Source organism: Puntigrus tetrazona, chromosome 6, assembly GCF_018831695.1.
Source record: "Puntigrus tetrazona isolate hp1 chromosome 6, ASM1883169v1, whole genome shotgun sequence".
Taxonomy (NCBI): domain Eukaryota; kingdom Metazoa; phylum Chordata; class Actinopteri; order Cypriniformes; family Cyprinidae; genus Puntigrus; species Puntigrus tetrazona.
In genome coordinates, this window is record NC_056704.1 from 14,031,125 (window position 1) to 14,048,373 (window position 17,249).

Consider the following 17,249-nt stretch of genomic DNA (forward strand, 5'->3'; position numbering starts at 1 on the left):
TTAGTATGCATGTTAAAAACAATTATGCTACTTAATATTTTTGAGAAACAGTTATACATCAGGTAAATGTAATACATCAGATTTTTATTAATTTCAAAAGAACATCTATTTGGAGGACATTTTAAAATACAAAAAATGAAATTAACACTAACATTAATCGCATAGTTTTTGTTTGCATAATATATGTGTATGTTCTGTGTCTTCATGTATATATAAATGCACATACATACAGTATGTATATTTTTAAATATTTACATGTATTTACATGTCTATATATTCATATAATTTATATTATAATTAAATATATTTCATATATAAACATAACATTTTTCTGAAACATATACGTGCATGTGTGTATTTATATAAACATAATCAATATACACAAATATACCTGGCAACCAACGACAAAAAGTGCATTCATGTCATGATGCCAAGCCTAACACGTTGCATACCAAGCAGAAGGCATTTTTTGCTGTAAAATTCACTTAAATATCACTTTAAATGTCTGTGAACGTTGTGAAGAAGCAGAAACGACATGGCAAGGTGATGAACTGTCACAAGAATATAGTTCCTTCAACAGTCCAAAGTAAAATTTTTGGACCCAAAACAGAGAAGCTTTGTCCCATAAAGTTAACGTCTTGCGTAACTTTCCTAAAGATGCATTAGACACAATGACAATGACAAAGAAGCCAATCTTTCTGCCAAACACCAAGAGAATATGCTCAAAACTCAAAGTTTAGGCTAAGCATTGTAGATATGGGTATTTTAGGTCACCTTGATGGAAGGGAGTCCTAGCTGCCTATGTGGATCTTGGGGCCCGGGGACAGTTGCGCTAATGGAGACAGATCCAGGACACAAGGCAGAAGAGAAGGAGCTTTTTTTAGACAAGACAGAAAGGAAATAGAACAGGTAGCTCACCCTTGGAATCCTGCAACTTTTCACTTTCCCTCAAGAGTCTGAGGATGGCGTCTTTCATGCTTCATTGAAAAACAAGACGTTTGGAATGGAGTGATGGCGAGTAAATAATACTAGAATCTTTATTCTGAGAAACTATTCCTTTAAGACAAAGTTATTTTTATAATAACTGCTCCCTCTAATACAATGAGAGGGAAATGCAGTGTGACATGCCATTGTGTGGATGCAGAGACAGAAGCAGAAATAGCATAATCTCATTCAGGCAGCAGCATCCATGTTAAACTACAATGGCCTTGATACGGGAAAGAATCAGAGTGCCACAGGCTCAGACCTGATAAGCAAACAACATCCACGCTGGTGGCTTATAAGCCATCAACCCAGCACTGTAAGTCTGTTTACAAGTACAGTAATCTCACTAGCATTATAAAACACTGCGACTGGGCCTACCAGTGATATTGGAAGTCGTTACGCAAGCTGATGAGGGTGACAACTATTAATTTCCCACTTTGTGCAGTATTCATGAAATTCAAAAGAAAAACAAGTTCCTAAACACCCCAGTAAAAACTAATTAAATGGTAAGCTGATTGCAATGACTTTCTTGTGCCGAGTTAATGGACCATGTGCTCTGGCAGTGAATTGAGAGATTCCATGAGCCCTCTGTGCAAGCACACGCTGGAGATAATGGAAAGCAGTCAAATTTTAAAATGCTTCAGCTGGAAAACATCCAACAGGCAGCACCTCCCACCATTTGTAAAATTACAATCTGAAAAATAACATAAAGATAACCTCAAACGTTTTCTTAAGATTATTTTGAGGTAGAACGTGGATCTTAAGGGCAACATGAAATCAAACCTGATACTGTTCATTTTCTCAATCGTGTCATGATTAAAATTAAAATAACATAAAATTCTAGTTGATACATTAGATTGAATAAGAACTATCAGCAAATATGTCTTGCATTTCAAGCTAGAAATTTGTTCATCACAATTCATGAATTCCTCTCTAGCTGCCGATATTATGTCAACTCTCATTTATTATTACATTTATTCTAGCTGTCTGTGCAAGGTACTATGTTACTTCATGGCGTAATGCAATCGAGTGTTTGCCGTTTCAGCTTGTTATGATGTTAATGTTATCTAATGCTGCACTGTTAGTATAATATTTTGTCTCTTAGTGATGCTCATAAAATAATAGTGTGAGATTGTCTCATAGTGATAAATTTAATGTTTTTTTTTTTTATTTAGTTACACTTATCCTCATTCAAATATATCCGTATGGTCTGTCTCATCCCCCTTAAAGGGATAGCTCAACCAAAAATAAAAATGCATCTTCAGAACACAAATTAAGATTTTTTTTAATTAAATCTACTACCAGAATGCTTTTTGTGCACAAAGATTTTAATTAACATTTTTTTCTCTTCCCTTTCAGTCTTCAACCTGCGTTCACAATAGTACCTTGATGCAAAAAAAATCTATTCTTGTAGCTTAATATGGTTGAACCACTAATGTCACATGGACTCATTTCTTTCTAAGTTTCTTGGCCATAAATGTGTCAGTTGTGTTGCTGCCTATGCAGGGTCAGAAAGACACTGCATTTCATCTTAATTTGTGTTCTGAAGCATATACAGGTTTTGAAAAACATGAGGGTGAATAATTAATGACAGAATTTTCATTTTTGGGTAAACTATCCCTTTAAGATCATCTCCATAATTCAGCATTTTTCTGCATTCTTTTAAGGTTTAGACTAAAAATATGGCTTATAATTATGTAGTGAAGCAACCAAGATTCTAAAATAAATCTGGAATCTAAAATGTATGCCATATTTCTAATGTTTGTTTGTTTTTTCACTTCTGAAATACTTTCTCCATAACACAAAAAAAATAAAAATGTACACCAAGCTGAACATCAAACCTTACAGTAAGCGAAGTACTGGCCAGCAATCAAAGACAGTCTAATTAGGATCCCACGTGTGACACAGTGAGCCATAAGACTACGACCCAAGTAACGGATTAAAGAACGATGCACTGCATGTGAAATCTCCATTTGTAGGGTCTTATACAAGAAAGAGTAATCCCTTCTGACTCTCCGCATTAAACTGACTTAGACAGTACAGATTCATGTGGTCACAGGCCTACACATGGGAGGCTGATACAAGAGGGCAATGCCAAAGGAGAACCCTCATCTTAAGGTAGCAGAAAAGAAAATGAAAGCTTCCGTGTAAATGCAGCAGTACACAGCCAAAAACACCACATAGAGGACAAATATAAGTATTATAATATATGATATAATCTAATAAGACATAATAAGACTAATTACTTTTCAAAAGTTTGATGGTAAAAGGTTCTGAACTTTTAGAAAATATCAAATATCCTTTTCAGGAAGTTAAGTCAATTTCTAATATATAAAATAATAATAATAAATAAATAAATATTATATATATATAATATTAAAAATAAAATAAATTAAATTAAATTAAATTAAATTAAAATTTGGTTGGTTTGGAAACATAAAATAATGCTCATAAAAGTAAATACAAATTGAACAGATTATATCAGCTATCAGCACTGCTGTGTGAGCATGAACATATGTGTCAGCAAGAATTCAACCAGCTAGCACAGATGGAGATAATCTTAAGCATAACCACATCCTGCCACATGAAGACCAGGTACTTCATCTGAAAGTTTAAATGGTTGAATTAAAAGGTGTTCAAATTAAATGCATTATATCATTAAAGTCCACAGAGCGCAGCAGCTTGTGCATGCATGGATTTATCACATCATATATTATTTCTTAGGCACATTTAACACTGACCTACTTATTTCTGATTGCTTCAGTATTAGAGAAGAGAAAAAGTACAAGGCTGCTTCAAGTGGAGCTTCATTTAACAAGCTACACACACACCTGCAAAGAGATAAAATGCTTTACAACGCTACTGAAGCAAAGGCCCACTTCACTCAAGCTGTGCGTTACCAAAATATCTAACTTTAATGCTTGCAGTAAAGAATGAAGATGAAAATACTAAGCAGGAAAGCACATTTTCACAGCAAGCTTATTAAAAAGGATCCATGAGTAGAACAGCATGCATAAAAATCCAAAACACCGAATTCACGTAAAAAAAAAAAAAATTCAGTTCTAATAGTTTTCCAGTACAACGAAAAACTTAAAACAGAAATAAAGCATGCAATGCATTCAATTGCAACTGCTGAAATTGTGACGTGGAGTCAATGCAAATGTGTTTCAGAGCAATGTTGTTTGTGATTATCAGAAAAAAAATAACATTTGAACAGTTTTAATTTAAAGAGAAGCTGATCTAGAGAAGTCATAATGGAATGAGTAAAAATGAATAAAAAGAGTGCTTGCAGCAATATCCACATCTCCTAACAGAAATTGAATAAAAGCCCTCAGGTGCAGCCTGAATTCAGCACAGAGATAGCTCAGCACCATCCATTCATACTTAAAAACTAACAGAAGCCATCTTTGAATGCTTCTTTTATAAGAGCTCTGTCAAGTTGCAAAAGCTAATGCACTGATCAAAGCAGAGGGAATCAATCATCTTTATACAAGTCAAATTTGATTATTACAATTGAGTTACGACATCCTTCCAATCCAAAGAGGTTTCAGGCAAAAGTAATAAATTCACATATCTTTATGCGCTTAAATAATGCTTTTTTTATGTGTATCAGCACACTGTTTACTCTGTACCTAACATGACATTATGATTCTGATGAGGCCCTATGGGCTTTCTTTTCTGTATGAGAGACTGCCGGGTTTCTCTAATCTCAGAGAATGTTACGCTGTAAGAATGTCAAACGTTTTTTTTTTTTTTTAACAGAACTGCAAATTCAGCACATGCTGCATGGCAAAGTGTACATAACTAAACCTCTGTATTATATTGTGACTCTTAAATAATTAACACTGCTGATATACAGCTTTTTTTTAAAACGTTTGTTACATTTACCTGATTTCACCTTACTGCTGCTAATGGAAACAGCTAATAAATGACAACATTTACACATATATGCTCTGCAATGCAATACAGCTTGAACAGCTATCCGATGGTTTTACATGAACTGTTTTTAAACGCGTAACCGTACAAATCAGCTTTCAGAAGAGTGCAGGGGTAAAACATTACCTCGGTTTGAGTTTGCAGCTGTGCTCTTCTACTTTTTTACGTTTTTGGTTGAATAAACTCATCCTCAAGCCATGTATGACTTTCTTATTTCGGACGAATACAATCAGACAAATTGTAAATGGCAGTGAATAGGTGTTGAGATTCTGAAGCCCAAAGAAGTGCATCCATCCATCATAAAAAATACTGTGTGTGGCTCTGGGGGGTCAAACATGCCTAAATACAAATTATATTAAACACCAAACGCGGTCTTTAATCTAAACCTCAGCAGACTTGTATAATTAAAATGTGAGGGGGAAAAGAGTTGCGTCATGTCCTTAGACATACTGGTAATGGAGTGAACTGTTTCTTTATTGTCAATGCCTACAGGCCCATGAATGGCTTCTGACAATGTTGCATGAAACCTCAAACAAAACATAAAAGATTCAAAGAACTGACTCAATAGGGGCAAATATAAAGCTCATTTAGCTAATTAAGTCTATTACCATAAAGATTTACTATTATGGAAGAAGTGACAGGGTCAATTTGAGGAATATAATAAAAGGAAATTACAATTTGAGTTTTCTAAGGTCATCTAGCTCTTGCGTACATGGACACTGCATTAAAAAAAATGGACCTGCATGGACTGAATTTATCTTATAAAGCCACTTCTATGCTTGATGTAATGGCAGCCTAAGGCTGGGAAAATAGTCTTCATTGTAAGAAACCTTCAGAAAACAGAACAGGACACAACTGCGTACAGACCAATGTACTGTAATGTACCTTAATAGCAAATGGAAGCAGTGAGCCGCAGACCACTGGGCAAAACTCTGGGCAACATGAAGGAAAGCATTAGTCTTGCTTGTGTTGCACTAACACACAAAGAGAAAAACTTCTAAGGTTAGTAACATTACATAACATTTTGAGACTGGCATTCTTTCAAAATCAGACATCACACTTCAGTTATCATGACATCTTCCAGAAATACAGACAGAATCATGCTGCTTGAGACAGAAAAAAGGTTATACACTCGCTGCAAACCATCATATTTAGTGTCTTAAAGATACTTATATAACTCTGCTGCGAACTCTTAATGAGTACAATTTACTCACAACATTTAGGTTACTCTAAACGTTTAGTTTATCATTTCATTAAAAGTTTAGTTTTTTTTTTCCTATTTTTTTTTAAAAACTTGATTGTGCCCAAATACATTTTAATGCACCTTTATACAACTGCACATTTATAAAAAAATATGCACGAGAGAAATGGACTGAATTCAACATGGCCCAAGTGAACCACCAACAATACTCAGAAGAGCTAAAACCTATTTTAATTTTTAATAACAACTTCTGCATGTCCCCATAAGCTGCCATGCTTTGATCAAGCATACATAATTAAATGATTCAAGCACAGGGGCTCGTGAGTATTCCCCCCCAGCCTCAATTTTGTAAGTTATTAGCACTTAAAATTCTAATTTCATGGATTCTGAATCCAAATTTGAGTTCATCTAAAACGTGACTTGGACATGTCAAATAAAAGTTACTGCTTGATTGTTTTTTTAATGACAACACAGCTTGGCAGAATCTTTACAACAACTAAGAGAATGTGTGAAATCGCCTTCTTTTTGCAAATTCCTGTCACAGTAGCAACTGATGAGATCTATTCACGAGACAGACCGCGCTCAGCAGGTACAAGGCCCAATCCAGACACGTAAACCCAGCTGCAGCGCGAGCCAGGTCCTACTCTGCTGATTGGACTATTTGTCTTTAGAAGATAGCTGCACTGAAGGCCTGAAAAACCTAGAAATAATCTTTTTTATACAAATACGCGGACAGTGGTTGGCATTTGGCAGCAGGACAGTCCATATCAGCGCCCTTGGTGACAGCCTCCGTTCCCCTGCTGCTCTCCAAGCTCCTGGAACAGATCCAGCAGGCCTTCCAACTCCTCCCCTTCCAGCGGAGGGCTATTTATCTCCTGACAGCCACAAGGCCCATCATACAAACATCTCTCCACCGGCCATGCCACTCAGCTTTTGTTCAGCCGTCACATCGGCTACGGTCCTATTTCTCTGGCAGAATGAGGCACTGCCACCCCTAATCTGCTTACACCTGTCCAGCAACTTATCTGCGGCACGCATACCTTCTCAGAATATGGCAGCTTTGCATGTAAGGGTAATAGCGTTGTCTTTCTGAGCAGACCGAGAAAGTAACACAGCAGCAGCTACGTTAGGAAATATCTTCTTAAATGTTTCAGGAACTGCAGGATGACGGACATACTGTAGCATTATTGCCATGGGTAACTAATCAAATAATCGAGTGTTGTGATGTATTCCGAACAAATATGTCAAAATTGGGCAGCAGTGTACCTTAAGAACATTTACTTTAAAACTTCTGGAGCTTTTCAAAAGATATTTTGACAAAACTCACAGCATTTTTTAACACTTGGCCCTCTAAGATATTCTCAGAAAGTCTCATCCAGAGTGTAAATTGCGGCAATAATGGAAATTACATGCAAAATGGTACATATTCAATTCTATTAATGATATTTGATGAATATGAATGGACTTGTTGGGTTAACCTTTAGTACCTGTTTAAACTACAGATGAACTGGGTGGTTTAATGAGGTCCCGGCATAATGATTTAATGCTGTAATATGTGAAGAAGAGGTGATTTTGCAATTCTGGCATGTGACCTCACATTTTTATGTACCGTGTCAGAAGGTGCAATATAGAAAACGATGGCAGAATGTCATAGCCACATGTTTCCACAGCACTTTTCTGTAATAAAATGTAAAGACAAATCCCAAAATAGACAAAAGAAAAACCCCTTAACTAAATGTCAAGCTCTGAATCACTTGACTAAATGTTATGTATCATATTTAAAAGGCTAACTTAACCGGTTCAAATAAAGCTAAAGTGAATCTGTAAAACATTTTAAAGCGGTTATACTGTAAGAGCATATTGATCGAAAAGTCAAAGTAAGAGGCAGTTTTGAATTTGCTCTCTCTCAAAATGCTAAAAACCAACAGGCATCACAGCACTTTCTTAAACACCTGTTTGATATCTTTCTGAGGTCACTGCATACAATGGCAAAACTCTCAATTTGGCAAAATGCAAAATAGCTTTGTTACAAAGGACGTTTGTTGTACAGTTTACGAGGTTCCTCGGGGGAAAGCATCTTGCTATCTCAAAAGTACACAGTTTCAGCCTCTCGAGCCTCACCACCTGTTTTAAAGTAACCAATTAATTCATTGCAATTATTTTAGATATTTTAAATTCTACGTATTTCATTTACATATTTAAAAAAGAGTGCTGAGGACATAAACGATAATAACCAGCACAGAAACTAACTGTGTTGCTCTGTTAGTAATCAATTTAAAAGACGAAATTAAATAAAAATACATTTTCGATCTTCCTAAGCAGAAAGCAGCAGAGCATATGGGGGCCTTTAAAGCGTCACCCTAAATGTTTCATCGCGTGCATCTCAATATTACCAGATAACCACCTTTGCAATAGCCCGTTAGAATCAAAAAGACTCGGTCAGGTTACTTACACTGAAGCGTTGAGTAATTGTCCATTAGACTATTTCTACAGATTGTTTGGTACTCCAGCAGTAGGCTAATCCCAGAGACACGAGTCACATCACACGACGCTTCGGTCTGTCCTCCGCTCCAGCGTTTCCCTTACATCAATGCAGCACTGAACGGACATAATGCGCTGAGCACTGACAGACTGCTCTACTGATGTCTTACTGAGATCAAGCGAAAAAAGAATTATGTTCCAAAGCATTTAGGAATCTGTGTATTGAGCCATTCCCTCCCGTTAATGTGGAGGAATGGAAATTCAAGTTCATTGCCAACGATTAAATCGTGTCTGCTTCTCTCGTTACGCATATTCGATGAAGCCCATAGACGTCTCTGTCATGACAAGTGACATGTCGTGACGGGAGTCTGTAGCTACGGCCCGCGCGCGTCTTCTTGCATTCTATCCATCTTGTCCCTTATTTCTGCTGAATGGATTAAAAATCGGCGCGCGGCGAAATAGCGGATCCAGTTCCTCGGGCTCGCACGAGCGCAGCGCGAGACTCTGTCCCCGGAACCGGAGAGCAGGATCATCAGTGGGGGTGATCGGAGGAGAGGAGAGGAGAGAGAGAGGAGTGGTCTGACGGAGAGAGAGAGAGAGAGAGAGAGAGAGAGAGAGAGAGAGAGAGAGAGAGAGAGGAAAACCGGTATGACGTGACTCCGGTACTCGGGAACGACACTATCCCGCCCATCTGATCATTGTTTGTTTTCTCTTTTAAAGATGGAGGAACGTGTCTCTTACTGTACTGCTATTACAAAACTTTACCACGAAAACTAAATAAGCCTAAATATATAACAAACTAAATAAGCCATTGAAATGTGCTTTTACGCGCGCCTACGAAGTGCAAGTGGTGCTAGTTGTTCTTTAGTTCGCTTTGCACCTGTTTTGCTGCCTGTTCAAGTCGATCAGCTTCTAGCTGCCCGTATAGGGGATGGACTGCATGTTGTGGTAAAGAAAAGAACATTGCAACTTTTTATTTTACTCAGGATTGGCGTGATATCTTATTTCAGAGAACTTGAAAGATCGTTTCCATTAAAAAAACTGCCCAACTTACCCATTCTCATAGCAATATGCAATTTCTCAATTTTGGACAGCAAAGTAAGCAACTCCTTTACAGTATACCTATGTTCACAGACTGGCACATTTCAAAATGCTGACCATTTTAAAGTCATGAAATAGAAGTTGTGATCGTCTTGTTTTCCACACTGTGACATACCAAAGTGAAACTATTTTTTTGTACATTTTTATTTATTTATTTTTATTTATTTGTCCATTCATTCAGTTTTTTTTTTTTTTTTTTTTTTTTTAATTTTGGAAATTTTACAGATTGGAATTTCATGGTGAATTGCGTGTTTGTAATATCACCCAGCATTAACTTCAGAACATGCCCAGGTGTGAATGAATTGGTTTTAAGGCCAACAGCCATGTATCATAATCAGATCTATTTACAACCATACACACCATACACTGACTCTCTAAATAAAACTATGACTGACACCCCAGTCCTCAATTCAGAAAACTAAATGATTTTATTTATGTTACACTGAATTCACCTTTAGGATGGAAAGCTGTTAATGTATTTCTAACTTGCACTGTATCTGTCCCCATGCACAGACAGTACTGTTTTTCCATCTGTATTGTATTTATTTTTATGCTGTTTAGATTATTGTATGTTTGACACAAAGTTCTTCTACTATTATTAGCTGAAAATGTTATGACCTTCTCCCTTGTTACGTTATAGGATTATTTTACATCCTTTTAATTTCTAAGAATGACAATAACATCCGTTAATCCAAAGAAAAAAGCTCATTTCTTGTCATTGTGATGATTAGAGTTTGACTACAACCAACTTCAGTCATTAACTGGTAAAACCAAGAAACAAATTTCCTCAGGATCATTACTTCCTTTCCAGTCCACCAGCAAACGACTATTTTGGCTATTACCATAAAGTCTAATCCACTCTTCATCTTTATTTAAACCCAGAAACATCCACTTAAACCAGAGAGGCTATCTACCAACTTGTAAAACAACAAACCCATTGTTTTAATGCGATGTTTAGGGCTGGGCAAAGCTGAAATCAATGATACCACAATACTACACTAGAGCAATAAAGTAGAGTGGCCTAATAACAGCATATCACTCTCTAAGAACAAATGAATAGACAAAATGAGAGAAATTAGCAGAAAATGTGAAAACACCCAGTTATACCTAGAGAACACCTAACACCAAACTATCTACAGGGAAAAGAAATTATTTTTTTAAAAATGTACTTTTAAAGGTCTGTATTTTTTTTTATTATTCTTACTCTGCTAAACCTTTGAAAGTAGAGACATTGAACATATGAATCCTTCCGTCTTGGGCAACATATCAATTATGGTCTTGAAACATGTTTAGAAGGAGCCAAGATTTTCCAAATGATAACTTTCAATAATGCCATTAATCAACATTATAATATATTATGTTCAGCAGATAATTCGTTTTGAGCTTCCAGACATAAAATCTATATAAAAGTGTACATATTTTATACATTTGTCCATGTAATATCTCACTGGATAAAAACACCCTGATAGTACAGTACCTTGAGTCTTCAACTATGAACATGAGAAAGTGCTTTTGAGAGTTGCCTGCCTGATTTCGATAGCAAGATTCCCAGAAAAGGATTTTTTTTTTTTTTTTCGAAGATGACTTTTCATTTGGTTTGCTCTTCATGATTTCAAGGACTTCCGTTACATTTCCAACATACAGTACATAAAGGCAGGTTCAACTCTTGGATTACATGGACAACTGCTTTGTAGCTTTATATATACATGTTCTGTGTAAAAAAAGTAGCAAAGTGCAATTCATATATGCATACTAGGAATGCAAGTTCCTTTATTTCCTCCATGTTCTAGGTCAAGACATTGCTAAGACTGTTCAGGGAATTGCTCAAGTATACCGTATAAATAGTTTTTCTTAACTTACTTGAAGCATAACATCGGCTGGACTTGTCTTTCCATTTCAAAGTGAGTACAGGTCCCAAAAAGGAAATAAATATAATTTCTGTCATCATTAACCCATATGTTCTGTGGAACATACACAGAATACATTGACTTTTTTATGTTCCACAGAACAATGAATGCAGTAAATCATACAGTTTTTGGAACAATATGAGTGTAAATTATGACAGAACTTTTCTTTTTCTTTTTGATCTCACTACACTAAGAATTGAAAAATATGCTTTAATACTCAAACAAAAAGAAAATGTAGCTTCTAAATAAAAAGAAAATCTTAAATCGAAAGAAAATGTAGCTTCCAAACGAAGTCTTGAAGACGCTTTAGGCGTCCACTATGCAAATGAAGCACCTTACATACACCTTTCTAACGCTCGGATGTGAATAACTTTATATGTCTGTGTAAGCCAGGCTTAAATTGTACAATGCTGACAACCACTGCAGCAACACGGCTCATTTGCATTTTTTGGTTTCATAAAAATTCCCACAAGGATACTCAAGTAGTGACTACTTCATTAAAGATCTGAACAGCCCATCTCTATCTACTGGGGCCCTTTAGTGCTTAGATCAGGATCTTGGCATAGCACCTCAGCGAGAAGCTTTATGTGTTTTAAATACGCTGCTCGCAGAGTCTTCTCAGTTTCACAAGGCTGTCAGATCAGCTAACTGAAGTGAACGCTCTGAAGTGACAGTGAAATGTACCTGCTACTGAAACACATTACACACCCAGAGATTTGTCTCTTCATTCTTTCGCCTTATTTTACCCGACAGACATTCCTCTGAATGCAGCAGAACACACCACATCAATAAAATGCCCCCAAATATTCAAGTTTAGTCAAACACAAGAGAAATCATGAAATATAAATGTATTCATTTATCCACCAGGAGAGGGGATAATGATCTTTTTTTATCTTCTTTCATATTCGTATTATTTCATTTATATTACTTTCAATTCATCAAAGCAGAATCAAGGCTAAAAAGTGTATGTCGCTGAAATACCTGCTGACTTCCAAGGTTCAGAAATGTTATAATGGTTGTAAAATTGAACAAAAAAAAAAAGTGATTTTTGCCAGTATTTAACTGATCGAATAATTTAAAATAAACTAAATCCCTCATATTAGGAATTCCCTATATATGAAGCACTAAATGTGTCTTTTGGTGATATTGATCTTGAACAATATTTCCATGAAGACTCATTAAAACCAAAGCAGTGGTATGTACTTTTATCAAAGCTATTTGTTAACCCGCTCAGAATACACCTCCAGTAATGTCCAATAATCTTCAATTACGAGCAAGCAGGTTGTCAGGGGTGAAAAAGAAAGGGAAATTCTTTCAGAGAAGCGATTAAAAGAATTCAGACCCATGATAATATATTGATTCTAAGGGATTTGATCATAATTAATCCCAACATGGCTATTATCACTATGCTCTTCACTTTGCATTCAAACGCCCAGCCTCCTGCTCTTTGCATAATAAAGTATTTAGTGTTTATTAAGATTATGATTAACTGCTGAAATAGATTGGGATGTAGAGGGAGAGGATGCACCTATATGTCATTCATGTTAAGTAAACAAGTAAAATAACGCAAAACTGTACATTCAGTGTAGAAAACAAAAGATGTTTTATGTTCTCATGACAATGTTTGAGGATAATCATTCATTATTGTTTCATTATTGATTAAAATTACGTTGAAAAGTCCATGGCGGATTTTACGATACTCTATGTAGTGTGGGAAAATACCCTGCTATTGGGGTTGATGGGTAAAACATATTAAATATAGGTAAAAATGTTTTAATTCAGAATATTTTTGTGGTGTGTTTTGCTCTTTGTCTAGCATTAGACAGCGTAAGACCTCGCTTCTTAAAGGAAACACAAAATACGGTGTTGAAATGACATGAATGATCATGTTTTTGTGTGAAGGTACAGAAAAAAGCCAACCGAAATTAGGGTCAAAATAGAGTTTCTTACGTAAAGCTTTCTACTCAAACCATAATAACTTCTGCTAGTCACTCTTTTTTCGTTCTTAGTCAGGTTAAAGACCTACACACGTGGGTGAAAAGGATTACTATCTAATTTCAGTAATATTTTAGGCGAGACCTTATTGTATAGTCAAATGTTTGATGAACATAAACACGTATCAGTCAGTTGCTTTGTGTGTTAGAGGACTTATTCCCTCAATAAAGACACGAGCACACACATTGTAGGGGTCATGACCCTTAAACTACATCAATTCAACAGTAAAACATGAGCATTTTTTTCATTAATGATGACCACATTGATAGAAAAATGCTTTTGTAGATTAGATTTTTGTCTTGTTTCCAGCCAACGTATCTAAAAATTCTTGAATCAAGAAGAAGTATTGTCTTCAGAAAAAGTCAAAACTGAGTCCGTTTTGCTTAGAACAAGCAAAAAAAATTAAAAATTCTGTTTGAAAATAAAATTATTTTGTTTACCCACATTATTTAGCTTGTTTCGAGCAAAAACCTACTTAATTTTTACTTGCTTTTTCTTAAAACAAGACTATAATTTTACTTTCTTTTGGCTGAAAAAAGACGGAAACTTGTTGCGCTGCAACAAAGCACATTTCTTCTCTCCCTGCACACACACACACACACTATATCTTTTACAGCACTTTCTGGACCTTCAGGTGTGTCTGGGCACTACTTCCTTCTTCCACTCACTAAGGTGAGCATACTTTTGTTCAAAAATAAAGGACCCTGAGGCTGTTTACTGCTACTCCAAAATGGCTGTCTTCATGGCCCACCATTTCCTTTTTCGAAAATATCAGATAAAACAGATTGCTTGTGAAGAGACATTACAGTCATAACAACTCAATTTCACCTTTCCTCGCTGTCTCATAACATCACAATACAGAACAAAAAAAGGAAAAATATAGAAGGTAGGAGAAATGCACTCAGCACTCAGTGTGAAACTAAAATGATCCTTTATTTTTTTTATTTTCCAAACTTTTCAGCTCATTCAAATACACTTTCTATGCCATGCTTTCTATGCTTATTCCTCAGCCTGATCACACCAGATGGCAAAAACGACTTTTGCCTCAAACTGCCGCTTATTAATAGTTAGCAAGGTAGTTTTAAGTTTTTATATGAGTTTTGTATGAAATCGGGAGGATTTAGATTGCCATTGACTGCCAAGTAAAAAACACATCCACGACACGAGGGTGTGCTGTTTTAATTCAAAACACAAATACATGTAGGTAATGCATGCTTTGATTTGAATGAAAAAAGCTCATCTAACTTTTGGTAGTCAGTCTTTCTCTTTATTCGGATTACAAATTAGTAATGAATCGTCCACACCAGTAGAGTCCTGTATTTCTGCCCGTGAGACAATGTTGTTCTACTCAAGCCGCAAAGCTTTCATTCTGCTTTAGGAACAGAGCTGTACTTTTCCTCTTGCAATATTCCAGCAGTAGGAACAGCAGTGTCATTTCGCCTAAACTGATCTGCTGTCTTTGTGCCAAGGGTGCATCGCTGTTTATCTGCCATAGGAATTCGCCTTTATTTCTGCAAAGAAAATGTTTTTGACTGCTGTTTTTTGCTAAGGAAGAAGTGCTAGCCTACTAGCTCGATAGCGGGGCATTTCAAAAGGAAAATATTTTTCTGACTGAAAGCAATATTTTCTATTCACATAAACATGTGGCAGACGTGTGCACGTCTAACGATGAAAGGGGCGTCTACGTACCCTAAAATAGATCCTTTAGCCAACACCTGAGAATACATTGTGATGACATGCCGATTCATCCTATATGCAGGTGTGAATGTGCAGACTCAGTCTTTCCAAAATACACTCGCTATCTAATGCTCCATTACTTAGGCTTGATGACAGCATGGCGTCACACATCAACGGCCAAATATATATCTCATTTAATTGAAAAGAAAGATTATATTTATACTGTCTATATAAAGCTTCTGAAGCGCAATTCTGTGCCTCATCTGAAGCAGGAATCTCATCCCTGCAACACTATTTGTACTTAGCTTCCCTGTGGGCTCTCTGTTGCCATAGCAACCTCCTTCTCTCCATTCTTTCTGGGTGAGAGCTGAGGAGATGGATAAAGTGCCTGAAGAGGAAGTGTAGGACAACAGGATTAGGAACTAGGTCCAGATTCTTCAAAGAGAGCAAAACAATGATAAAAAAGGGCGCCAACTTTTGTCAGCTAAGCACATTTTCCACAGGGACAAAGGCGCCTACTGACCAATATTACAGTACGCAGTGTAACATGGTTGTAAATATCATTTATTTCAGCAAAACACAAAATAGAAAGATTGTGGAACATTATTGCAATTTAAAATCACTTTTTGTATGCATTTAAAAATATGATTTATTCTTGTAATGGTAAATGTGAATATTAGCGGCCATTATTCCAGCGTTACATCATCCTTCAGAAATCATTCTAAGATGCCGATTTAGTGCTCAAGAAACATTCATTTTATTAGAAATGAATGAAAACATTATTGCGCTGCTAGATAACACTACCATTCAAACGTTTAGAGTAAGATTTAAAAAAAAAAAAAAAAAATGCATTAACTGATTAAACATGACAGATGGGCAGAAATATGTAGCAGTTCTCCAATGCTGAAAGGGATGCTTCAATGTTTTTAACATTGATAATGAATGATATGAAATATTGAGCACCAAATCATAATTTTTCGAGATCGTGTGGCGCTGAAGACTGGAGCTCAGCCAAAACAGGAGTAAATTATATTTAAAATATATAAAGTATTCAATGAAAAAAAATGTATATTGTAATAATATTTCACAATATAATTTTTTGCAGTATTTATGTTTATCAAATAAATGTGTCCTTGTTGAGAAAAATTACAAATGTGAATTATTCCAAATGTTTGACCCACAATGTATGTATATTAGTTGTTGTATTCCTGGATTAATGCCTAATATTACAAATAGAGTGTGTAAGTGTCACATTAACTGTAAAGTTCACCCAAGATATCATCATCTGTCACATCTTAATATTATATCCCATTTCAGGGACATCCCTATATTACGCAGACGCACTTTGAAGCTAACATTGTGATTTGTCCCTCCAGGTGGGGCTAGTTTCTGGCATAATGTTAACATACTAGTTGAACAGATGCATATTTATGTCAGATCAGCTTGTGTAACAGATGGCATGAATATAACATGGAATCCTGAGGCCCAAAGCAAGAGTTACACAGTGATAGAATTCACCTTTACAGAACTGATTTGGACAACTGCACGGGCCAAACGGATTTGAATGCAAACAAACGTTTTGTGCACACCACATATCTCTGCTAATCTCAGCTGTCTGAAGCAGACTGGTTAATCACTCGTCTGCCTGGCAGGGCAATTCTATTTGGCAAATCTATGCTTAAAGTATTCCAAGAACCGTCTCTGGGGTGCTCCAAGTCACTGTCTTCCCTTCTCCTTTGTTATTGTTTAATTATTAGGCAGAATTCATTCCAGTCAGGCAATAGGATTAGCCTTTCAAACCCACTGCCTGTCAAACTAAACATCTGATCTGATTTGTTCGGATGAGAGTTAAGGATGTAACAGAAGCCTTTTGAAAGGCATGAATAATGATATAAAAATAAAGGAACATTTTCCGGAATAGAAGAAAATCAGACTCTTTTTTTAAGCACGAGAATAAAGCAATAATA

The 17,249-nt window shown here is 36.0% G+C and overlaps 1 protein-coding gene across 1 annotated transcript in view; it reads right to left on the minus strand.

The window, feature by feature from the left end:
• Positions 1–9,039, minus strand: part of lrrc7 (leucine rich repeat containing 7) — a 54,117-nt gene extending 45,078 nt beyond the window's left edge. Inside the window, 1 exon segment of the mRNA XM_043242271.1 lies at positions 8,574–9,039. Coding sequence (XP_043098206.1) covers positions 8,574–8,598 — 25 coding nt within the window. The 5' untranslated portion in view covers positions 8,599–9,039.
• Positions 9,040–17,249: the final 8,210 nt, after the last annotated feature.